The sequence below is a fragment of the Leptonychotes weddellii genome, chromosome 1, assembly GCF_054177405.1.
Source record: "Leptonychotes weddellii isolate Sample4059 chromosome 1, ASM5417740v2, whole genome shotgun sequence".
Lineage (NCBI taxonomy): Eukaryota > Metazoa > Chordata > Mammalia > Carnivora > Phocidae > Leptonychotes > Leptonychotes weddellii.
The window spans coordinates 6,380,250-6,402,837 of NC_138369.1; the positions used below are offsets into that span (position 1 = coordinate 6,380,250).

Below are 22,588 nucleotides of genomic sequence, written 5' to 3' on the forward strand. Positions count from 1 at the left end.
CATCACCCATAACCCCCTTCCTTCCCCAGGTGGACAATCCCACCGGGCGGGGCCAGGGTCAGACCACGATTTCAAATATCACACTTGTACTACATGGTAGTAGCTGGCTGGGCTCACTCAGTAACACATGCTTTGAACAGGGTCAAGCACACAGTCATTATTAACAAGTAATAACCTAAAACGCTCCGCTAAGCACTTCCGGCATAGAACATAAAACATATATGGTATAGGGGTTCGTCGTCACAAAAACCAGTAAGGCAATGAGGAACCCGGGCTTTAGGGAGGCGCAACCCCAGACCTGCTTTCTTTTTTTTATTATTTTTTACTTTTTTCAGACCTGCTTTCTGATAGAAGGTGGCATCCTTCTGATAAATGCGGGGGTCCTTCTTCTTCAACAAGGAGAGAGTCCTATAAAAGTCACGCTCTTGCTGGGGGTCAAATTCCTAAGGCATGAGAAGGATCGGGGATGACTTCAGAAGGGAGATGGTGACAGCCCTGGTGGAGGCTGGGGGACACTAAGTAACAGAGCAGGTGGGCTGAGAGGGTGTGGAAATTAGGGTGGGGGGGCATACATTAGGAGGAAGGAGAGGGATCCAGCTGGACAGAGGCAGGTTGGGGGATGGAGGGTGGGTAAGAGGGGCGGTGGGAAGATGTGAAGCAGGTGACAGAGGAAGAGGGGCCCTCGTGGGGCGGACTGGGGCGGGCCACACAGAGGTACAGGATCTGAGATAGAGGAAGGTAATGGGCAAGGGGAGGATACTTCCTGGGGACAAAGGATTGACGTGGGGGCTGGTGAGCAGAAAGGACATATGTGGGACAGCAAGCAGGGGCCGGGCTGCACAGTGAGGCCCCCAAGATCAGGGCTGATGTGAGAAGGTGAGTGCCCCATGCGGCAGAAGGATGTTCCACTTCCGGGACTGAGTCGGCCCTGACAAATGGTTAAACTCTTGCGGTCGCACCTCACACATCAGGATGGGCCGGTGGATGGTGGCGGGAGAGGGGAAGTAGGGGGGCATCTGGCCACCGCCTGGGGATGGAGAGGGAGCTGTGTGTCCTTCATGGGACCAGGAAGAGGTGGATGGAAACTCCCGTCGGGTGAAATGCGGTTGGAGGTTAGCCGCCCTCTGTATATCGGGGTCGGGAAGCGGTGGGGGGCTTGGATGCTTCCCGAATGTACGGCACCGGGGTGAGAAAGCTCACCACGCGCTCGTCGCTAGAGTCAGACTCAGAGCTGGAGTCGCCGCCGCTGTCCCGGTCCCCATAGCGATCTTTAACTGCGGGGCACAGATGGGAGCCCCCCAGATCAGCGTGGAGTACCAGCTAAACCCCCACTTCCCGACTACCCGGCACGCGCCGCCGCCCCGCGCGCATGCGCCCCGCACTCACGCCGCTGCAGCTCCTCGCGCTCCCGGTAGCGGCCGTACCGCGCGGCAAACGCCGCGTTTACCCGAAGGGGCGAAGACCCGCGCGGTTCCGGCATGGCGACTCTGCGGCCCACTGCGCACGCGTGCGGCGAGTGTCCCGAAGGAGGCGGGGCTACTCTCGGCCCCCGCCTCGGCCCCCGCCCCGGCCCCGGCGAGCCCTGGAGGAGGAGGAGCCTCGCGGGCCGCACCTAATCCTGTCCCCATGCTTTCCCGGATCCCTTACGCCGTGCGACCATAATCCCCGCCCGCGGGTCACGCCTCTGCGGGTCAGACTGCAGCCACCGCCCACTGCCCCCGCCCCCCCCCGCCCGGGGCTCCCGGCACCCAGCTGACATCTGGGGGCCCTTTCTCCACTCGCGGTTTCCTGCCTCCCTTCCGTTCCGACAGCGTAAACCGCTGCCCCACCCAGCTCACTCACCTCTGGCACCCTGGGAATTACCACTCTCTCCCCTCCCCCAAAGCACCCACGATCTGCGACCCCCTTCCCACCCCCCACAAACATCCTGGACGCGCGGCTCTCCATCGCAGACTCAAAAATCAGAAGCCACCAGCTCTGTGATCATGCACAAGTCTTAATTTAATGGGTAAAAACATTAAGTTATCACACAACAATTTTTTTCCACAAAGCTTAATAAATAGAATCTCTTTTTTTAACGCTGTACAAGAGACTGGAAAACAAGCTTCCAACAAAATATGAATGAACTCATACTATCCTTTTATTGATTTGAAACTCTCCCCCCTCCCCCATGCCTGAAAGCAGTGTGCACACTTGAGGTCTCTCTCTGGGTACAGCCAGCCAAGGTCGCCAGGTTCCAGGAGCCCTGGAAGTGATGACCTCACTCTGGGGCTGGGGCTTTAAACGCTCTGCCCTTGGGCGTCTGCAGCCCCAGCAATCCGAGGCGCAGAGAAAACTGAACCGTTTAGATGGCTGTTGCCTGCAGGAGCCCTTCTCCGCCCAACACTTCAAAAGTGGTGAGAAAAACAAATGAGAAATGTCCCTCAAACACACACACCCCGCAAATCAACACCAACAAGCCACAAACTGGTGCCCCTCCCCTTTCGACAGTGGGCAGAAGTGAGGGGAGAAAGTGTTTCTTCCCTCCTCTTTTGACACACAACCCTGCTGGGTCCGGTTGCTGGAGTGGGTGGCCCCAGGTCACAGCAGTACTACCGTGTGCCTCTGCAGTATGTCCATGAGATCCTGAGCCCCTATCCCCTGCGCCAGCTCCAGGGGTGTGAGCCCCCTGGCATCCCTGTGATGGAGATCAGACTCTGTAGCCAGGAAGCTGACCACAGCCGTGTGGCCCTCTCGCACTGCCAGATGGATGGGGAGCGCCCCAGTGCCATCAGGCGCGTTGACATCAGCACCATGCTGTACCAAAACCTTCAGGGTGTCCAGGAATCCAGTGCGTGCTGCATCGTGGGCTGGAGTAGTGCCGGTGGTGTCCTGGACATTGGGGCTGGCACCTTGCTTGAGGAGCTCCAACGCAATGGTGGGGCTGCCGAACATCATGACCTGTGTGGGGGCAGAGGGTAAGAGGTCCTCAAGGGAGAGGTTCCAGGAAAAGGGAGTCACTGAAGAGAGGGGTCATTCAAGAACAGGGAACACTAGAGGTCTTCTAAAGAATGGGGAAAACCCAGGGAACACAAGCTCTCAGACAGCTGTTGGATACCCCAGGGAAAGACATCTCCTAGGAAGAGGGACCCCCAAAAAGCTGGTCACCCCCTAAGGATAAGACAATCGTCTAGGGAATAGCCTCCACGGAAACTTTCAAGGAAAGTTTCCCCAAGGAAGCAGAGACACGCCCCATCCCATAGGGGAAATCATTAGGAAATATGGAACCCCCCAGGAAATAGGCCTCATAGAATGAAAAATGCCCCCAAAGAACTTGACAGCCGACTGAAGGGAAAGGAGATGCCCAGGGAATTTGAAATCCCTTCTCCAATTAATAACTCCCCAGTGTACCTGACCCCCTTAAGAAATGGGGTTCCCTTGTAAAATGCCCCCCCCCCGGGAAATAAGGAGACCCGTGCAATGTGTAACTGTGCCTCCATTAGGACTTCCCTTAATATACCAGGCATCTGGGGGAACAAACAAATCCAGGAATGGAGATCTCCCCCAAGTAACTGGGTACCTCTCAGAGAACCCTCCAGAAAATGGGGACCCCCTGGAAACATGAATCCTTCCTTCCAGTGATTGGATTCCCCCCCCCCCCCACAGAAGCTCCAAGAAACAAGAGCCATCCCTATGAAACCAGTATCCAAAAAAGCTGAACTCACACCACGGAATAAGAACCTCCCCAGGGAAACTGAATCCTCCGCACCCAGAGAATAAGAAATCCTCCAGAGAAGATGGAAAGTCCTCCCCTCCCCCAACCTAACCCCATCCACCACCCACCCACGAAAAGGGACATCAGGGAGCAACATCGGCCCAGGGAAAAAGGACGGGACCCCCAGTCAGCCACCCCATCGCGACCCAGGAAACGTAAGGGAAAGGGTCTGGGGTCCCAGCCCCGCCCTCGCTCCGCGCCCGCGGGCCCTCACCTGCAGCGCAGTCTTGCCGAAGCGGTTCAGGGCGTCGGGGTGCACCAGCTCGCGGTGCAGAAGGCGGCGCACCTCCTGCACGTCGCCTCGGGCCGCGGCCCCGCTTAGCCGGTCGCCGGCGCGGACCTCCTCCAGCAGCATGTCGACACCGGCAGCCTGCAAAGCCCCCCGCCCCACCCCGGCGTCGTCAGTGCGGGGAAGGCCACCGAAGCCGGCCCGCAGATCCCCTCCGAGGCGCACCTGGCCCGGGCGAGGCTCCCAGCGCGGCTCACCAGTCGGCTCTCGGGCGCGACCCCGGCCCTCCCGGGGGGCTCCTCCCCCTGTCGGCCAGCGGGTCGCCAGGGGCTGGCAGCCCGGCCCAACCCTCCGCCGCCCGCACGGCCCAGCCCGGCGCCCGCCCCTTGGGGGCCGGGTCTCCCCCCAACTCACCCTCCCTCCTCCTCGACGTCTGGTCTGAGGCGGCGTCGCCGCCGCTGCCAAGCTGGCCGTCAGGGGGCGGTGCCAGCGCGCTTGAGGCCCCGCCCCGAACGCTGCGGATTTGTTTTCTTATGAACTCGCTACACTGTCGCCCAGCCGCATTGCCCGGCGCGCGACCCGGCGGCGCCCCGCCCACGCGGCCAGCGCAGCCAATGACCACGCGTCGCCGGGGGAGTTTTACGCTCCGGCATGGGCGGTGCCGCTCCTGATTGGCCGAGCCGCGGCGACCGGTGGACCGCCGGCAATGGCGGGGTTTTCGGTTTTCAAACTCGCCAGGCGGGCGGGAAAGGGAGCCGGTTTAACTGACCCGCGGGAGAAAGATCAGGGGCAGGGTAGCGCGGTATGCCCCGGGCGGTCGGCACCTCTGGGAGGAAGGGAGGCAGGGCTGGGGCAGTCCAGGCCGGAGTTTCACCATTCAGTCACGCGATAAGCATTTATTAGCTCTTAGTATGTGCAGAGCGCTTTGTTTCATTCACTCGCCCGCTGTGTGCTGGAACCTGTCCCGGCGCTGGGGAGCGCGCATTCAGGCATCTACATAATTTTAGATAGCGTTAAGCACCGTCAAGAAAATAAACGGGGAAATGGGGTGGGTGAGAGGGAATCACGTTCTGGCTCAGATTGAACCAAACCTGGCACAGCAAATGCCACGGCGAGGACAAAACACGCTGCGAGCTGCAGCCGCCACGTGATCGAGCCTGGGAGGCGAGAGTCGAGGTCGGAGGAGGCACTTACAGATGCCTGCCTTCGAACATTTACTGAGCACCCTCTGTGTACTAGGCGCGCAACTGGAGAGCGAGCCAGCCAGGTGGTTCCCACTGCAGGACCCCCACCATTTAGGTCGGGAGAAGACAGTAATTAAATCTTTTCACGGGCGCCTGGGTCGCTCAGTCGTTAAGCGTCTGCCTTTGGCTCAGGTCATGATCCCAGAGTCCTGGGATGGAGTCCCACATTGGGCTCCTTGCTCAGCAGGGAGTCCGGTTCTCCCTCTGCTTGTGTCCCCTCTCTCGCTGTCTTTCTCTGTCAAATAAATAAATAAATAAATAATTTTTTAAAAAGATTTTATTTATCTGAGAGAGAGAGAATGAGAGAGAGCACATGAGAGGGGGGAGGGTCAGAGGGAGAAGCAGACTCCCCGCCGAGCAGGGAGCCCGATGCGGGACTCCAGGATTCATGATTCAAGCCGAAGGCAGTCGCCCAACCAACCGAGCCACCCAGGCGCCCAAATAAAATCTTTAAAAAAAAAAAAAATCTTTTCAGAGGGGTAAACGCTATGGAGGTGATAAAACTGGTAAGTGATAGTCTCTTGGGAAAGGAAGGCCGTTGAAATAGGTCGGGGAGGGCGCCTGGGTGGCTCAGTCGTTAAGCGGCTGCCTTCGGCTCAGGTCATGATCCCAGACTCCTGGGATCGAGTCCCACATCAGGCTCCCTGCTCAGCGGGAAGCCTGCTTCTCCCTCTCCCACTCCCCCTGCTTGTGTTCCTGCTCTCGCTGTCTCTGTCTCTGTCAAATAAATAAATAAAATCTTTAAAAAAAAAAAGAAACCTTTAAAAAAAAAAAAAGAAAAGAAATAGGTTGGGGAGGGCCTCCCGGAGGAGGTGACGTTTGTGACCTGACGGTGAGGGAAGAAGCCAGGTGAATATCTGGGGGAAAGCATGCCAGGTGACAGGCATTACAGATGCAATGGCCGAGGTGGGAGCACCTGTTGTGCACAGGAAGCATGAGGACTAGAGGGGGAGAGTGGGAGGAGGTGAGGACAGGTTAAGTGGAGGGAGAGGTATCGCAGCTCAGGCTTCTGGACTGCAGTGAGCACTTTTTACTTTTCACAAGGGAACCGTGGGAGGGTGCTGAGAGCCACGACGGGACTTAGAAGTTAAGAGGCGCCCTCTGGCTGCTACAAGGGAAACTGAAGATCGTCAAACGGAGCCCAAGGAGCGAGGGGGGAAACTGCACGGCCCTAGATGTGCCATGCCCAGGCCTGAGAAATGGATCTGCGTTGCCCGCTCCCATCCCAGCACTTCACGGGTGTTCCCGGCATCCCCAGTCCCTGGCCAAGAATACACACAGCAGCTAGATTCATTCTTTTTAATACCATCCTAAAACTCAGGGTGGGTCAGCATGGCCTCTGGGCTCAGCAGCTGTGAAGGAGGGGCCCCAACACCCCTAAGGCAGGTTACTGCAAGAAGGCACTCATGAGGGGGCTTCAAGACCCTCCTCTATTTCTTCAGATAAAATTGGGAGGAGGGAGGAGCCCAGAGGCAGGAGGTAGGGAAACTCTTCCTCCCTAGCCTATGGGTGGAGGGAAAGGCAGGGAGGAAGCCAGGTGCTGGGTGCTGGGAACAAGAAACTGCTAAGTCAGGGGCCTTCCCTCACACACATCCCCCATCTTCCTCCCTCCCAAGTCTACAGTCCCAGCCTGGGAAGAGGGAAGGCCCCATGTCCAAATCCCCACCTCTTCTCTCTCCTAGCTGGTACGAAGTTGATAATCTGCAGGGAAACAATGAGCAGAGACCATCTCAGAACTGGGGAAAGGGAACAGAGGGAAAGACCCCTCCCGCACTTATCTCCCACCCCAGTGCTCATGACCAACTCCATGGGTATGTAACAAGGCTCAGAATGGGGTTCAACACAGGGAAGGTAACCATAGCAACAAGCTTGTCTCCAGATACAGATGGGGGTGCTGTGTTCAGTCCCTTGTCCAAACCCTATCAGTACCCTAGAGCTGGAACCTGCCCCCACTTTAAAGATGGGCAAACTGAAGCCAGACCTGTTGGATTTTGGTGCCCTCCGAGCCAGAGTGTCAGCAAAGCCCAGAGACCATCTTTTGGATCTCCTTGACCCCAGAGTCCCAGGGAGCGGTCTGCCTTACCACCACTTTGGGTGATGTAGCGAACCCATGGCAGGGCCTGGTAACCGCTTTTCTCAATGATCTTCATGTATCGGACCTGAAAGGGGATGAAATGAGGTGGCCCGGGTTGGGCAGAGAGGCTGGCTGTGGTGAGGGAACTCAGGGGGAATGCGGTGACACGGTCTGGGAGTGGTGAGGTGACACGTGTGGGGGAAAAGGTGTGGCAGGGGCAATGGGAGGAGGAGAGCAGGGAGGCAGTCCAGGACCCTGGGAAAGAGATGGCACAGTGTAAGGGAATAGACACGGGGTGGTTTGGGGGGGGACGAGGGGTATCACAGGCCAGGGAACAGATGTGACCTGAGCCAAGGTATAGGAAAACGGGGAACCCACTGAGGCCAAGGAGAGAAGACATGTGCTCACTACACTCACCTGGATCCCGGAGACGGTGAAATAGGGGATCTCAAATTTGACCCCAATGGGGGGCCGGCCCTCTACCTCCTCCTTCTCCACGCTGGGGAGGCCAAAGTGGGCACGCATCAGGTACTCCTTGCCCCCCTGAGGGCACATGGGGGCATCAGACACACCAAGAGGCCTCTCTCTGCCCCAGACCATCCTCAGGGCAGCCCCCAGAGCAGGCTCTGTTCTTTGTCCATTTCAGACCAGAAAGTGAAGGTTCCTGGCCAAGATACAGCTGAAGCTTCTAACTAAAAAGCCTGGTCAGAGGGCGTCAATGACCATCTCCCCATTTCCCAGGCCCTGATGGACCCCGCACACCACCCCGTTCGCAGGCACTGACCAAATCCTCCAGCAGCCCAAGGGTGAGGGTAACGTGATCCTGTCTATTTCACAGATGGGCAAACAGAGGCTCCATGAAGGGAAGTGGGTTTCCTAAGGCTGTCTAGCTGCGAGAGGCAAGGGCTGGTTTCCTCAAGACCTGGGAGGCGGGGAGCTTAACCACCCTGCTGACCTGGTTTCCAGCTTTATTACCCCTAAAGGATAACGATATGCAAACACACATGGGTCTCTGATTTGTTCTCTGCCTTGCTCGCGAGCCACAAGGGCAGGTCCCTCAGATCCCACACCCACCCCAGTACTCACCGGGAAAGACTTAATACTCCAAATAACGACATTCTTTTCTGGCATGTACTTGGCACTGCCTACACTGGTCTTGAACCTTGGGGAGTCGGCATCACTGGGCACGGGCACAGATATCTCCACGCCATTGGCCACCGACTGCTTCTTAAACTGCCCCTTGGCCTGTCAGGGGAGAGGGTGTGGGGCGTGAAGAATTCCCTCCTGCATTCTGCAAATATTCAGCAAGCCCTATCCCCCGCACAACCTCGGGGAGAGCCTCTGCAATCCTGAAGTGGGAATGATCGGCCTGCCCATTTTACAGATGAGAAGATGGAGACGAAGGGAAGCTAAGGCATTTGCTTGGAGACACACGGCCAACACATGGCAGAGCTGGGGGTCACACCCACAGGAGACTCCAGAGGCTGTGAGTGCCTTCCTTTTGCAAAGTGTCCTACACCTTTGCCTGGTCCAAAATGCTAATGGTGCCCTCACAGAGGAGTTTTCATTTGAGAGCTGGCATTTAATGAGCCCCTAGCATGTGCTAGGCCCCGAGCCAACCACTTGGTCCTCTCACTAATTCCCTAAAGTAGGATCCATCCCTAAGGTCCATTTTACAGATGAGGAGAATGAGGCACTTTGTCCAAGTCAATTAGCTGGTACCTAGCACAGCAGGGACTTGAACTGAGCGTGTGTTGTCAACCATCGCATGCCTTCCTTACAGATAAATGAATAAGTTACATCATCTGTATTAGCACGTGACATAGGACAAACTTTGAACACAAGGATTTTAAGTGTTCTGTGTACAGTAGCTAGCATTATGATAACTACCACTAATGATGAATTTGGGGAGGGATGTTTGAGAGGTGGAATCAGGGGCAGAGGACCTCCAAGTAAACCAGAGGGGCTATTCTTTCCGGGAAGCACCAGCATTAATGGCCCCTTCCCCTTCCCTGCCTGCAGGGATGGGGATATTGAGGGGCATCAAGACCCTCCCTGGTGACTGTTCATTCATCTCGCAATCCAGCTTCCCTGACACCCCGAGACCAGGGAACAAGGTCAAATCTAAAAACACAGACTCTCGAGCCAGGCAGACCCAAGTTCAAAGTAGGTCCCCTCCCTTCCTAGATGGGGGACATCTGCATCCCTCTGAACCTCAGCTTCCCCATCTGTAAAAGAGGGCTCACTCTAAGCTGTGCAGAAGCTCTTGTTTGGGATGCTGGGAGACATGCACAGAGCTGTTCATGGCAATGAGAACTAGAGTAGCCAAGAACTGGAACAATCCATGCAAGAGAAGGAACAGAAAAGATCCCCATGGTGGAATATTCTACAACTACAGAAAGGGATACACTAAGCTAAAGCTCCTGGGACTCACGTTCAAATCAATATTACACAACCAAAGCAAGTCAGTCCACTGATACAATCAGAAACCAGCAGAACAAAATATTTATGGTTAAAAATGTGGGCAGCAGGGCACCTGGCTGGCTCAAGTTGGTGGAACGTGCAACTCCTGATCTTGGGATTGTGAGTTTGAGCCACAGGATGGGTGTGGAGACTACTTAAAAATCAGTCTTAAGGGGCGCCTGGGTGGCTCAGTCGTTAAGCGTCTGCCTTGATCATGATCCCAGGGTCCTGGGATCGAGCCCCGCATCTGGCTCCCTGCTCAGTGGAGAGCCTGCTTCTCCCTCTCCCATTCCCCCTGCTTGTGTTCCCTCTCTCGCTGTCTCTCTCTCTGTCAAATAAATAAATCTTTTTAAAAATGTTAAAAATCTTTAAAAAAATGTGGGTGGCAAAATTATAAAGTGAATATGCTGAGTACTTTCTTTAAACCACGTAAATATTACATGTATATATGTATATTTGATATGCAAGTAAATAAAACATGTCAGTTGGTATTAAGTCGTAGGAGAAAAATAGAGCAAGGAGGGAGGTGGGGAATGATAGGGGGTTGCAATTTTATTTTGTATTTTTTAAAGATTTTATTTATTGGGGCGCCTGGGTGGCTCAGTCGTTAAGCGTCTGCCTTCGGCTCAGGTCATGATCCCAGGGTTCTGGGATCAAGCCCTGCATCGGGCTCCCTGCTCCGCGGGAAGCCTGCTTCTCCCTCTCCCACTTCCCCTGCTTGTGTTCCCTCTCTTGCTGTGTCTCTCTCTGTCAAATAAATAAATAAAATCTTAAAAAAAAAAAAAAAGATTTTATTTATTTATTTGAGAGAGAGCACGAGCTGGGGGGGGAGGGGTAGAGGGAGAGGGAGAAGCAGACTCCCCACTGAGCAGGGAGTCTGATGCGGGGCTCGATCCCAAGACCCTGGGATCATGACCTGACCTGAAGGCAGATGTTTAACCAACTGAGCCACCCAGGTGCCCCATGGGGGGGGGGGTTGCAATTTTAAATAGGGCAATTAGGAAAGGCCTCTGAGGAGGTGACATTTAGCAAAAAACTGAAGATGAGGGAAGGAGCCATGTGGATATCTGGGGCAGGGAGGGAGTATGATCCAAAGGGAACAGCCAGTGCAAAGGCCCTGAGGTATCACCTTGCTTGGTGTGAATAAAGAGGAAGCCAATATAGCTGGAATGGAGGGAGGGAGGGAGACAGTGGAGGGAGGTAAAGATAGGGAGGTGACAGGGCAGACTGTCGCAGGGTCTTGTGGGCTGCCAGGACTTTGGCTTTTACTCTCAGTGAAGTGGGAGCCATGGAAGGTTGTAGGCAGAAGAGAGACACAGCCAGAATGAAGTGCTCACAGGTGCCCTCTAAGGGAACAGATGGTGGGGGGCGAGGGCAGGAGCTGGGAGACCAGGGCAGATGCAGTGGAGGGAGGGTGAAGTGGGCAGATTAGGGATCTATTTTGCCCAGGATTTGCTGATGGTTTGTCTGTCTCTCCAGCTGGCCTGCAAGCTCCTTGAGGACAGCATATCTTTTATTTCTTCCTTCTTGTCCCTTAGTTCCCTTACAAAGTAGAAGCTCCATTAAAATCATAGTATCAATAACTAATACTTTGTCCATCATTTAGACATTATTGAGAACCTACTAAGTGCCTGACACTGGGGAAAAGAAATCACGCAGGGGAGAAGTAGATGTGATGGCCCGCAGAGCAGAAATCAAAGGGGGTGGGAGAGGGTGGGAGCCGAAGCTGTGGGCATGGCTGCTGGAACAGCAGCCCAGGTAGAAGGAACAGCCAATGCAAAGCCCCTACAGGGAACGATGCCTGACATGTTTGAGAACCAGCCAGGAGACCAGTGAGGCTGGAGGGGAATAAGGAGCCAGGGAGGATGGGAGAGATGGGGTTAGGTGGGTGATGGTGGGGAGGGGCAGATCAAGCACTGGATTCAACTGTTCCCCTGGGCCTACCTTAACCATGATCTCCACGCGACTGTGGGAGAACTTCTCAATGACGGACTCAATCCAGATCAATGGCTTGACCTGCAGACAGCAGAAGAGGAAGTTCTTGGAGGTTCTGGGGTCATCTCTCACCCTCTGCAGTGAGGCTTTACCCTGCTTCACCCTGCTTCACCTGGGTGCTGAGGCGGTAGGACATGAGCTCGAAGTCGCCATCGGGTGGGATGAAGGAGATGGTGCGATCATTGTCAAAGCGAGAGAGCCGCACGCACTGGTGGAATTTCACATCCTCCAGCTCCACGGACTTGTTCTTGCTCCCTGAAACTCAGAGCCGAGAGGGCCGGCGGGTGACCCTGGAGGCCTGGGCTAGAGAGCCTATCCCAGGTCGCTAGCCCTGCCTTCACCGCCTACCACTTGCCATTACCTGCCATTTTACAGGTAAGGAAACTGAGGCCCAGAGAGGATGAGTAACTTGCCCGGGGTCAACCCAGCTGGCCAGGGGGGCAGAGCTAGGCTCTGAATCCAGGGAATCTGGCTCTTGTTGTCAGGTTTTTAAATAGGATGCGATTCCGTCCTCCTACTCCCACTTGAATGTCAGCTCCACAAGGACAGTGATTTGTCTTTTTTACCCTTGTACTTGTGCCAGGCACCCAATAACGAAGCACTGTTTGCGCCAATGAGCCAGCAGCCACAGCACTGGCCGTGACCAGCAGAGGGCACTCGAGTGCTTAGTTCAGAACGGGCTGTAATTCTCTGGGTCCCAGGATGGGGTAGGGTCGGCTCCCTCCCGCGCCCCTGCGCCCCTGCCCCCCCAAATGCTTACGGCCAGTGAGCTCAAAGAGCACACGGTCGTTGAGGCCAAGCCGCAGCTCTGGCATTCCCGACAGAAACACCTTGAGCTTGATGGTGCCCACGATCTCGCTCAGCAGGACGCTGCCGTTGGCATTGACCTGAGGATGCACATACAGGGGTCAACAAGCATAGGGCCTCCTCTGCTGCCCCCAGGCCGTGGAAGGAGTAGGGGAGAGGAGGGGGGGCTCACCAGCAGGTTGACAGACTCTATGACATCGATGAAGACCTCATTCTTCTTGTACTTGATGCCCTCGGAGCGCCAGGACACAGCGTTGGTGACAGTGGGCGGCACCCGTGATTTGCCAGTCTCCAGCTTGTTGCCCTGCTGCGTGATGTACCTGTCAGGAGGGCAGGGGGCGATGAGCAGCTGGACCCAGAGACGCTTCCCGGACCCTCCCTGACTGCCTCCCATGAGCGGCTCCCCCTGTGGCTGCCCCCGTGGCCCACTCACTCCTGCAGGATCTTGCTGTCCGTGGTCTGTGGGAAGCCAAAGTCCATGAGCTCATCCAGCAGCTCATAGACGATGACAAAGTTGTCTCGGATGCTCTCCTCCTCCAGCTCCTTGAAGTACTCAGAGAATACCTGGGGGTGCGGGGAAACAGACACCAGCAGAGGTGTGGCTGGGGCCTCACTCATCCAGCCAGCAACCCAACAGGCACTTATTGAGTGCTACTGTATACCAGTGCTGGGACATTAAGAATTCAGGGAGTCCACGAGCTTTAGGGGTTTGGGACCCCAAATTCAGGGCCTCTGGGAAGGTGTAGGCATAACCACAGCAGAGAACTTACCAGTCATCTGACATTTGAAAAACCCTCCATCCCTCATTCTGCTCCAGCCCCACTGGCCTTCTCTCTGTTCTCACCTCAGAGTCTTTGCATATGCTGTCCCCTCTGCCTGGGACATTCTTCTCACAGTGGCCTTCTTATCATTCAGGCCTCAGCTCAAATGTCACCTCCTCAGTGAAGCCACTACCACCCCTCCTCCCCCTTGAGTGTCAAGGTGAGGCTCATAATGTCCTGTTGCACTTCCTTCGGGTCCCTGGACTCCTCAGGACAGGCAGGGACTGTGCCTGTCTTGTGCACAGCTGTGTCCCCTCTTTGCTTGGCAGGGGACAGATCAGTACACATTCCCTATTTGTTGAAAAGTATTTTTTTTTTAATTTTTTAATTAACATATAATGTATTATTTGTTTCAGGGGTACAGGTCTGATTCATCAGCCTTACACAATTCACAGCGCTCACCATAGTTGAAAAGGATTTACTGAGCACCTTCTCAGTCAAGAATGACATCTAGCAAGCATTCAAATTATTATATGATTCTAAAAATAGTACTAATGCTAACAATAATACCAAACCATTATTGAGCACTTACTGTATACAAAGCACTGTTTTAAGCACTCATAAATACGAATTTGACTAATTTGTACAACAACCCCGAAGCAGGACTTGTTTTAACTCCCAGTTTAGAGAAACGGGGAGAAGTGACTTGCTCAAGGTCACACGGCTGGGGGCGGGGGCGGTGCTGGGATTGGAACCCAGTTTTCTCTGGCTCAGATTTGAGCAGTCACCGTCTTGGAAACCTCCTTGGTCCTTGTCCTACAGGGAGAGATGATCTCCTAGCAGCTAATGAGAACAGAGAGATGCGCTTCGATGGAGGTCGGGGAAAGTTTCCTAGGAGAGATGGATCCTGAAAGAGGAGGGCAAATCGGCTGGACAGACAGACCAGCCAGCCAATGGGAAGCCAGAACCTACCTCAACAGTCTTGTAGAGGAAGGAGTACACGAGGGAGGCGTTGGCGTTCTTCAGTGTGGTGGCCACCACTATGGGCAGCAAAGTTAAGGAAAAGGTGCCATTTTGGAGGTCTCAAGTGGGGCACAGATCCTAAAACCTCACCCTGTCCACCACCCCCAACCCGAGCCGCTGATGTGCTGTGCAACTTCCATCCTCAGTCCCACCGTCTCCGGGCCTGAGCTGCCACCACCCCAGGCCTCCAGGAACCCGGCTAGGGGCTGGATACAGTAGAGGTTGCTGTGTTTGATCCACAGGAAGTGGACCCGGCCATGGCTCAGCAGTGGGGCCAGGGCGCCCTCCTCCTCCCGCTGCAAGAGCAGAGGCATGAAGTGCTCGATCTCACTCATGGCGATATCGCCCTTGTAGTTGCGACTGATCAGGGGCTAAGGGTGAGCAGAGAAGGCCTGGTCATCGCTGGGGTCTGGGCCCCTTCATCCGGGGGCATCAGAGTGCCTGGTTCTGACTCTACTTCCTGGGTGCCGGGCAGGGGCAAGACTCTGCTGCTCTATGCCTCGGTTTCCTCCTCTGTAAAATGGGTACATGATAACAACAGCAAACGTCCCAGAGTCCTCAGTGAGGACCAGCCGTGTCCTACTGAAGACGGGATGTTTGCTAACTGATTTGGATCTCACTACAGCCTGTTGGGTAGGCAGCAGCTTCATCTTCATGTGTCTTCATGTGAAGGATGGGGACACCGAGGTGTGAACCATGTCTCTAACAGGTGGGGAAACCAGGAATTGAACCAAGACACCTGGGTCCGGAATTCCTACTCCTGCCCAGGGCTTCACAGGCACCCAACTGGTGAGGTGGGGCCCATGGAAGGGAAGGGAAGGGTGGGGAGGAAGGAAGGAAGTCAAGAAAAAAGAAAGATTCTAGAAAAAAAGAGAGGGAGAGATGATACCCACATAGCTGCTGTCTGGCAGGCAGTAAGCACTCGATATTAACAGTACCTACTTCCTGAGCTGGTCTAGACCAGGGGTGAGAACCATGACGGCACAGAGCTGGTCCTCAAACACCTTAGCTTTTCACCACCACCGTTTTTATTGATTTGAAATGAAAAGGCGAATGAGAGGGGGCTTCAGAAAGGGACAAGGCAGCCCCAAATGGGAAAGAGGGTCTCCTGCCCCTGCTGTCTTCCCCAAATATGAATCGTGTGGATGATGGAATAGATGGTGATAGAAATAATTTCAGTGGACCGAACTCCTCATGTTTGCAGCAGGGTTCTTGTGATAAGTAGTTTACACCCACCCAGTGGCATACATTCTTATTGGGTGGGGACCTCTGTTATTCCCATTTTTACGGACAGGGAGACTGAGGCTCAGAAAGGCAAAGTCCCCGGCCCGCGGCGCGCGGTTGGTAAACAGTGGAGGTGGGATTCGACCCGGGACTTCCAGGGATTGGGGGAGGGGTGTTCCCACGCTCCCGGAGCTTTCTGGAGCCTCCCCGCCCGCGAGGAGGAGCCGCCCCTGGGTCCAGGGGAGCGCAGCCTCACCTGTTCTTCCCCCCACCCCGCATCCCCCGCGCCCGGCCCACCTTGCCCTTGACGTCGAGGATGAAGACAGCCGAGGCGGACATGGTGGCGGCTGGCGGACCCGGGAGGCGGGGAGGGAGCGCCGGGAAGCGACGGCGGCGCCGCTTCCTTCTTCCTGCGGAAGCGGCCGCGCGCAGGTGAGTGCCCAGGTGAGAGCGTCTTAAAGGGGAGGCCTCCAGGTGAGCGGCGCTGTTGGCCGACGCGAAGGCTGCTGCAGGGCGGGGCTTCGAAGGGGACAGCTGCCCCGCCTCCCTTTCCCTTTGCACCCAGGAGGGCTGATGGGAGGAATCTCCAGACCAACCAACCATCCCTTCGTCCACCCACCCGTCCATCCACCCACCCATCCATTCGTCCACCCAGCCAGCCAGCCACCCACTCACCCCCCCCATTCATAACCCACCCATCCATCCATCTCCATCCATCTACCCATTTAACCATTCCTCTTGTTTCTCTTCTGTCTCTCCCACATGCACACCAGCCCCAGTAGAGCAGAAATTTTGTCCTGTTTATGTCTGTGTCCCCAGTGCCCCACACTGGGTACTCAAATAATAGCTGTCCAGGTCCGTGGGGAGGGGAGGAAAAAATATATTTGTGCAAATCATTCATTCATTCATACAATAACGATTTACTAATTAATTTATTCTTTCATTCATATATTTACTGACTAGTAAATTCTTTCACTGAGGAACTGTGGGTAGAACTTGGAGCAGAACAAATGTAACTACTTTTATTATTATTCCTAATGTTACTCTTATTCGTTCCAAAAGTATTTACAAGCTCCTGTTATAAGACACTAAGATGTTGATAGAATGGTGAAAAGATCAATGGTCATTATTATTGTGACTATATTCTCACCAAACATTGAGTACCTCCTGGGCGCTGGACCGAACATATGGAGGCTGCTTTCATTACGGTAATGCTGCTGCTGAGGCTGATTCATGCAGTGAATGAATATTTATCGAGTACCCCCTGTACCGCTATGGATGGCAAATAGACCAAGCCACTCCACTGCTCTCTTCAACGGAGGGTGAGAGGCACACAACATAAAAACCAAAAAACAAGATCATCTCTGATCATGACGGGAGATCGTCTTAATCATCTTGATCCTGATCATCTCTGATCAAGAAGGCAAGTGAAGGGCGCCTGGGTGGCTCAGTGGTTAAGTGTCTGCCTTTGGCTCAGGTCATGAGCCCAGGGTCCTGGGATCAAGCCCCACATCAGGCTCTCTGCTCTCTGCTCAGGCTCTTGCTTCTCCCTCTCCTTCTCCCTGCTGCTCTGCCTACTTGCGCTCTCTCTCTCTGTCAAATAAATAAATAAATAATCTTAAAAAAAAAATAAAGAAGAAGGCAACTGAGCAGGTGGCAGGTTTGGGGGGGGGCACTGTGAGATGGGGAAATCAGAGAAGAGGCTGACATTTGGAAATTTCCCACCATGACTTTACGAGCAGGGAGAAGACAGCGGAAAGAGTCCTCATGCAGAGCCTGCATAAAGGGAGTACTAATATTGTTTTTGTTGTTGTTGTTTCTATGTTGTTTCTACGAGGCCTCAGGAGCCAGCTGCTTGGGCCTCAAGTCCTGGCTCTGCCACCAGCCAACTGGGTGGCCTTGGGCACCTGCCCTCCCCTGCCTGGATTCCTGTCTGCACATCTGAGAAATAGAGGTAACTGCTCTTTCCTCCTTAGATTATCACGCAGATGCCTGGGTTATTACCCCCAGGATGACTCTTGGAACAGATCTGGGATGTAGCCAACACTCTATAATGTTATTATTATTATTTGCTATCATTGCTATTATTATTTACTGTGAAGCAGTTAAGAACACAGGTGGCAGCGGGACGCCTGGGTGGCTCTTTCGGTTAACTGTCTGCCTTTGGCTTGGTCATGATCCCAGAGTCCTGGGATCGAGCCCCGCGTCGGGCTCCTTGTTCAGCGGGGAGCCTGCTTCTCCCTTTCCCTCTGCCTGCCGCTCTGCCTATCTGTGCTCTCTCTCTATGTCTCTGTGAAATAAATAAATAAAATCTTAAAAATAAATAAAAGTAAATGAATAAAATAAGTAAAAAAATTTTTTTAAAAAAGGACACAGGTGGCCACTTTGAATCCTGACTCCACAGTTGGCTCTGAGGCATTCGGCTAGTGATTGCACCTCTTGTGCCTCAGTCTCCCCTTCTGTTAAACGGGCATGAGAGTCTTGGTGCCATCTCTTCAGGCTTCGCTCACTGCCTGGCACAGCACTGAAGCTCCCTGCACATCAGCTATTACAGACCCCGCAACTGTCTGCCCTCCTAGCGGGATGAGCAGGAGAAGGAAAGGGAAACTCACTTCCAGCCTGGCTGGAACTGATCCTGCTCAATAGAGGGAGGGTCCCAAAGGGCCAGAGGGTGGGGGGCTGGACACCTAGCATCATCTTTCCTTCCTTCTACAAACCCAGCCCCACACCTTTATCAGCCTCTGAGGGTGGGGTGGGTGTCCCCACCGGGGACTTGAGGGAGGGAAGCAAAGACTGCAGCTGTTGCTATTAGAACTACCCACTCTCCTGGCGGGCCTCTAACGTGGATAATATCATGGCAAGGGCAGCCCAGCTGAAGTGCACACTCGCCGAGCACGTCTCTCCCGATACTTCTTTCTGTCTTCATCGATTTTTTTTCCAAGTCTGTTTTTTTTTTTTTTTTCTGGTTGACTCTGGTCTTCCCATCTTTGCTTCTCCTGATAATTCAGGACCCAAGGGGAAGACCAGTCCTGTCTTCTTACATTGGAAGAAGCAGAGACCCAGAGGGGTCAAGGCACTTGCCCAAGGGCTACACAGCTGTGAGGCAATTGGGCCAGAAATTGAACTTGATTCTTGGAGGTCAAGAGCTCAATCCCCACCCACTCCCAACTGCTCTGCTGCATTGCCAGATACAAGTATTCCTATTCCTAACAACAGCTCAGCCAGTGGGGCACTCAGCTTACCCAGGCCATGCCCTAAGTGTCTCCCCTGTGGGAATTCTTCCAGAAACAAAGCCTTGAGGGAGGGAGGCCTATTATCTCTGTTTGACAGATAGCATTGCCCAGGGGAGGAGAAAATGGACTGACTTGGACAAAGTTATGCTGTCAGCAGTGGTGGGGCTGGAATCCAGCCCTGCAAAGCCCAAGGTTTTATTCTGTCTTTGCTCAAAAGAGGGGCATTGCTGCCACTCTCCATCCCATCTGCTCCCTGCTCAGAAGGTGACCCAGGGGGATTGCGGACGCTGCCAGGCCCTTGCCCCAGCCCATCATCACCGACCCTCTCAAGGGCCCTTCTCCTGGGTCCCTGAGATGTTTTTCAGGCAGTAAATAGAATCCAAAAGCCGGGGCCCAGAGCCCTGGAATCTGAAACTCAAGGTCTGTTTGCCTGAAAAATGCATGAACCCAAAAGCTTCAGTGGGGTCAGAGAACAGAGCAGCTCTGTGTGCCCAATGGCCCCCCCTCAGCTGCAATGTCCACTGTTCCCAGGGGCTGTGGCCTTGCCCCAGTTCCTCTTGGATGCCTAGAGTCCACCCCAGCCTCCCCTCTGGGACTCTGCCTCTAGGCACCCCCTTCTGTTCCTTCTCCACACTACTCAAGGGAGTGGTCTGAACCTGACACTCCCTCACTCTCATATCCCCAGTGGCTCCCATTGCCCTGGAGCTGCCTGCGGGGCCGATACAGTGAGAAACAACCCCAGCTGAACTCTCTCACTAGCCACCACCGCTTGAGCTTGAACCTACAGGGCGCCTGGGTGGCTCAGTTGGTTAAGCGACTGCCTTCGGCTCAGGTCATGATCCTGGAGTCCCAGGATCGAGTCCCGCATCGGGCTCCCCGCTCAGCGGGGAGTCTGCTTCTCCCTCTGACCCTCCCCACTCTCATGCTCTCTCTATCTCATTCTCTCTCTCAAATAAATAAATAAAATCTTTAAAAAAAAAAAAAAGAGCTTGAACCTACTGCCCCAGACGCACCGACTTCCTTAATTTCAGTTCCTCTCTCTCTTTTTCATCCAGCACCTAACCGCACAGTGCACAATAACGCACAATGCCTACTCATTTTTGCTTTCCTAGCCTCCAGCAGCGATAAGGTCTCCTCTTCAGGAAGCCTTCTCTGATCTCTCAATCCATGTCTAGGTCACATCCCTGCTCTGGGCTCTCTCGACTGTCCCACGCTCCCCTGTCATAGCTGTGTTGCACCCTGTTTTTAAAAATCTATTTTAGGGGCGCCTGGGTGGCTCAGTCGGTTAAGCGACTGCCTTCGGCTCAGGTCATGATCCTGGAGTCGCGGGATCGAGTCCCACGTCGGGCTCCCTGCTCGGCGGGGAGTCTGCTTCTCCCTCTGACCCTCCTCCCTCTCGTGCTCTCTGTCTCTCATTCTCTCTCTCTCTCAAATAAATAAATAAAATCTTTAAAAAAAATAAATAAATAAAATAAAAATCTATTTAAAAAAAACTATCTATCTAACATAAACTTTACCATTTTATCCATTTCAAGTGTACAATCCGGGGGTATGAAGCACATTCACAAGCATTGTGCAGCTGTCACCACCATCCTTCTCCAGAACTCCTTTCCTCTCGCAAAACTGAAACTCTGGGCCATTAAACCCAAACTCCCCCTTCCCCTCCCCCTCCCCAGCCCCTGGCGCCCACCATCTACTTTCTGTCTCCATGAATTTGACTCCTCTAGGGAGTTCATATGAGTGGAACCAGACAGCATTTATCCTTTTGTGACCAGCCTGATTAAACCGATTTTTAAAATATATTTTAATTTTATGGTGATTTTTTTTTTTTAATTGAAGTATCGTTGACAATGTTCTATTGCCTTCGGGCGCGCTCAACACAGCAAACTGACAATTCTGTATCTTAAGCAGTAAGTGTGGATATGCCATCTGTCACCATCCAATGTCGTTACGATCTTACTGACTGTATCCCCTGGGCTGTACTCTCTAATCCCCGTGACATAGGCATTTTATAACTGGAGGTTTGTACCTCTTAATTCCCTTCACCTATGTGCACCCACTCCTCCCCTTCTGGCCGCCGCCCGTTCTCTGTATTTATCATTCTGTTTCGTTTTGTTTGTGTGTTTGTGCCTTTGTTTAGATGCCACATGGAAATGGAATCATATGGTATTTGCCTTTCTCGGACTGATTTCCCTTAGCATAATACCCTCTAGGTCCATGCAAGGTGTCAAGAATGGCAAGATTTTATTCTTTTTACGGCTCAATAATATTCCATTGTATGTATACACTGAATCTTCATCCAGCCATCCGTCAATGGGCACATAGGTTGCTTCCATATCTCAGCTGCTGTAAATAATGCTTCAGTGAATATAGGGATGCGTATATCTTTTATACTTAGTGTTTTTGTCGTCTTGGGGTAAATACCCAGCAGTGGAATTCCTGGCTCATATGGTATTTCTATTTTTAATTTTTTGAAGAACCTCTGTATGGTTTTCTGTAGGGCTGCACCAATTTGCTTTCCCACCAACAGCGCACAAGGGTTCCTTTTCTTCCACGTTAAACTATTTCTTTTCTTTTTTGAAGATTTTTATTTATTTATTTGACAGAGAGAGAGCACAAGCAGGGGGAGCGGCAGGCAGAGGGAGAGGGAGAAGCAGGCCCCCCACTGAGCAAGGAGCCCGACATGGGGCTCAATCCTGGGCCAGGAGCCCCTAAATCTATTTTTTTTTTCAATAGAGTTTTAATGACCCACATGAATATTTTCTCCTATTAGAGAGAGATGCCTGGATGGCTCAGGCATTAAGCATTTGCCTTTGGCTCAAGTCACAATCCCAGGGTCCTGGGATGGAGCCCTGCATGGAGCTCTCTGCTCGGCAGGAAGCCTGCTTCTCCCTCTCCCACTCCCCGTGCTTGTGTTCCCTCTCTCGCTGTGTCTCCCTCTGTCAAATAAATAAAATCTTTAAAAAATATATAAAATAGGGGCGCCTGGGTGGCTCAGTTGGTTGAGCGACTGCCTTCGGCTGAGGTCGTGATCCTGGAGTCCTGGAATTGAGTCCCGCATCGGGCTACCTGCTCAGCGGGGAGTCTGCTTCTCCCTCTCCCGCTCCCCCCTCTTGGGCTCTTTCTCTCTCTCACTCTCTCTCTCAAATAAATAAATAAAATCTTAAAAATATATATATATAAAATAAAATAAAAAATAAAATATTAAAAAGAGAGAGAGAGAAGGAAAGAGAGAACATTGTAGATCGGGAAACAGTCCCTTTTGTCCCCACTCCCTCCATCCTGGTCTTTCTGACAACAACTGGCTGGTATGTTCAGATCTTTTTCTATTAAGTTACATGCAGATATATGTGTGTGTGTGTGTGTGTGTGTGTGTGTGTGTGTAATGTCGTTTCTCTCTTTTCCCCATACCGTTCACAACTAACCAACTAAATACAACTTGCTATTTTTCAACTTGCTATTTTTACTAACCACTGGGACCTGGAAATCTAGCCAGGCTACTCTGGCAGGGTTACGGAGTGCCTGTGGGTTGTGAAGTCAGGCTCCATGAGTTCAAATCCGTGTATAGCCCCACACTCACTACGTGGGTGACTGTGGGGAAATTACTTAACCTCTCTGTGTCATCTTCTCCAACCGGAAAAGGGTTGCGAGGATTTAATACGAAGCACTTAAGAAATGGCTTAACCTCTTTGTGTCACTTTCCCCAACTGGAAAATGATTATAAAGATCGAATACAAAGCACGTAATCCCTCTTCTGAAGCTGAGTAAGCTCCCTATAAAC

At 53.2% G+C, this 22,588-nt stretch overlaps 4 protein-coding genes and 1 long non-coding RNA gene across 9 annotated transcripts in view; all 5 read right to left on the minus strand.

Annotated features, from left to right (window-relative positions):
• The window catches only part of KRI1 (KRI1 homolog), a 6,871-nt gene extending 6,776 nt beyond the window's left edge, over nt 1-95 (minus strand). Inside the window, exon 1 of the mRNA XM_081802450.1 lies at nt 91-95. Coding sequence (XP_081658576.1) covers nt 91-95 — 5 coding nt within the window. The remainder of the gene's footprint in view (nt 1-90) is intronic.
• Nucleotides 1-22,588, minus strand: part of LOC145720257 (uncharacterized) — a 108,645-nt gene that overhangs the window by 50,659 nt on the left and 35,398 nt on the right. Inside the window, exon 1 of one of the 2 annotated variants that reach the window (XR_014143148.1) lies at nt 5,907-5,940. The exons of the other annotated variant lie outside the window; for it this stretch is intronic. This is a non-coding gene — a long non-coding RNA (uncharacterized LOC145720257). Of the gene's footprint in view, nt 1-5,906; nt 5,941-22,588 lie in introns of those variants that run through there. 2 annotated transcript variants of the gene reach the window in all.
• On the minus strand, nt 7-1,651 carry LOC145715898 (protein KRI1 homolog). Its single transcript, XM_081812863.1, has 3 exons — nt 1,387-1,651; nt 1,201-1,274; nt 7-443 (listed from the first exon to the last, which is right to left on the minus strand). Exons 1-3 carry the CDS (start codon nt 1,478-1,480, stop codon nt 189-191), a joined length of 423 nt encoding a protein of 140 aa, XP_081668989.1. The 5' UTR covers nt 1,481-1,651; the 3' UTR covers nt 7-188.
• CDKN2D (cyclin dependent kinase inhibitor 2D) lies at nt 1,977-4,512 on the minus strand. 3 transcript variants are annotated; one of them, XM_006741054.3, is made up of 3 exons: nt 4,398-4,512; nt 3,969-4,124; nt 1,977-2,940 (listed from the first exon to the last, which is right to left on the minus strand). In XM_006741054.3, exons 2-3 carry the CDS (start codon nt 4,107-4,109, stop codon nt 2,581-2,583), a joined length of 501 nt encoding a protein of 166 aa, XP_006741117.1. In that variant the 5' UTR covers nt 4,110-4,124; nt 4,398-4,512; the 3' UTR covers nt 1,977-2,580. The 3 variants fall into 3 exon arrangements, with proteins under 3 accessions (XP_006741117.1, XP_081668984.1, XP_081668975.1); XM_081812858.1 differs by lacking the exon at nt 4,398-4,512 and adding an exon at nt 4,241-4,360; XM_081812849.1 differs by lacking the exon at nt 4,398-4,512 and adding an exon at nt 4,209-4,348.
• Nucleotides 6,513-16,087, minus strand: AP1M2 (adaptor related protein complex 1 subunit mu 2). Of its 2 annotated transcripts, none has more exons than XM_006741051.3 (12): nt 15,872-16,087; nt 14,565-14,721; nt 14,300-14,367; nt 13,000-13,130; nt 12,739-12,886; nt 12,520-12,646; nt 11,872-12,020; nt 11,709-11,780; nt 8,388-8,546; nt 7,719-7,844; nt 7,311-7,386; nt 6,513-6,928 (listed from the first exon to the last, which is right to left on the minus strand). In XM_006741051.3, the coding sequence occupies exons 1-12, from the start codon at nt 15,911-15,913 to the stop codon at nt 6,906-6,908; spliced, it is 1,278 nt and encodes a 425-aa protein (XP_006741114.1). In that variant the 5' UTR covers nt 15,914-16,087; the 3' UTR covers nt 6,513-6,905. The 2 variants fall into 2 exon arrangements, with proteins under 2 accessions (XP_006741114.1, XP_006741115.1); XM_006741052.3 differs by having other exon boundaries at nt 11,872-12,014; nt 15,872-16,086.

Excerpts from the sequence above, each read along its gene's own strand:
- LOC145715898 (XM_081812863.1), bottom strand. The coding sequence starts at position 1,480 with ATGCCGGAACCGCGCGGGTCTTCGCCCCTTCGGGTAAACGCGGCGTTT. Across the intron at positions 1,275-1,386 it reads GCGCGAGGAGCTGCAGCGGC|TTAAAGATCGCTATGGGGAC; the intron begins GTGAGTGCGGGG and ends TGTGCCCCGCAG. Across the intron at positions 444-1,200 it reads ACTCTAGCGACGAGCGCGTG|GAATTTGACCCCCAGCAAGA; the intron begins GTGAGCTTTCTC and ends CTCATGCCTTAG.
- CDKN2D (XM_006741054.3), bottom strand. The coding sequence starts at position 4,109 with ATGCTGCTGGAGGAGGTCCGCGCCGGCGACCGGCTAAGCGGGGCCGCG. Across the intron at positions 2,941-3,968 it reads TCGGCAAGACTGCGCTGCAG|GTCATGATGTTCGGCAGCCC; the intron begins GTGAGGGCCCGC and ends GCCCCCACACAG.
- AP1M2 (XM_006741051.3), bottom strand. The coding sequence starts at position 15,913 with ATGTCCGCCTCGGCTGTCTTCATCCTCGACGTCAAGGGCAAG. Across the intron at positions 14,722-15,871 it reads TCCTCGACGTCAAGGGCAAG|CCCCTGATCAGTCGCAACTA; the intron begins GTGGGCCGGGCG and ends GCTCACCCTTAG. Across the intron at positions 7,845-8,387 it reads GGAGTATTAAGTCTTTCCCG|GGGGGCAAGGAGTACCTGAT; the intron begins GTGAGTACTGGG and ends ATGTGCCCTCAG.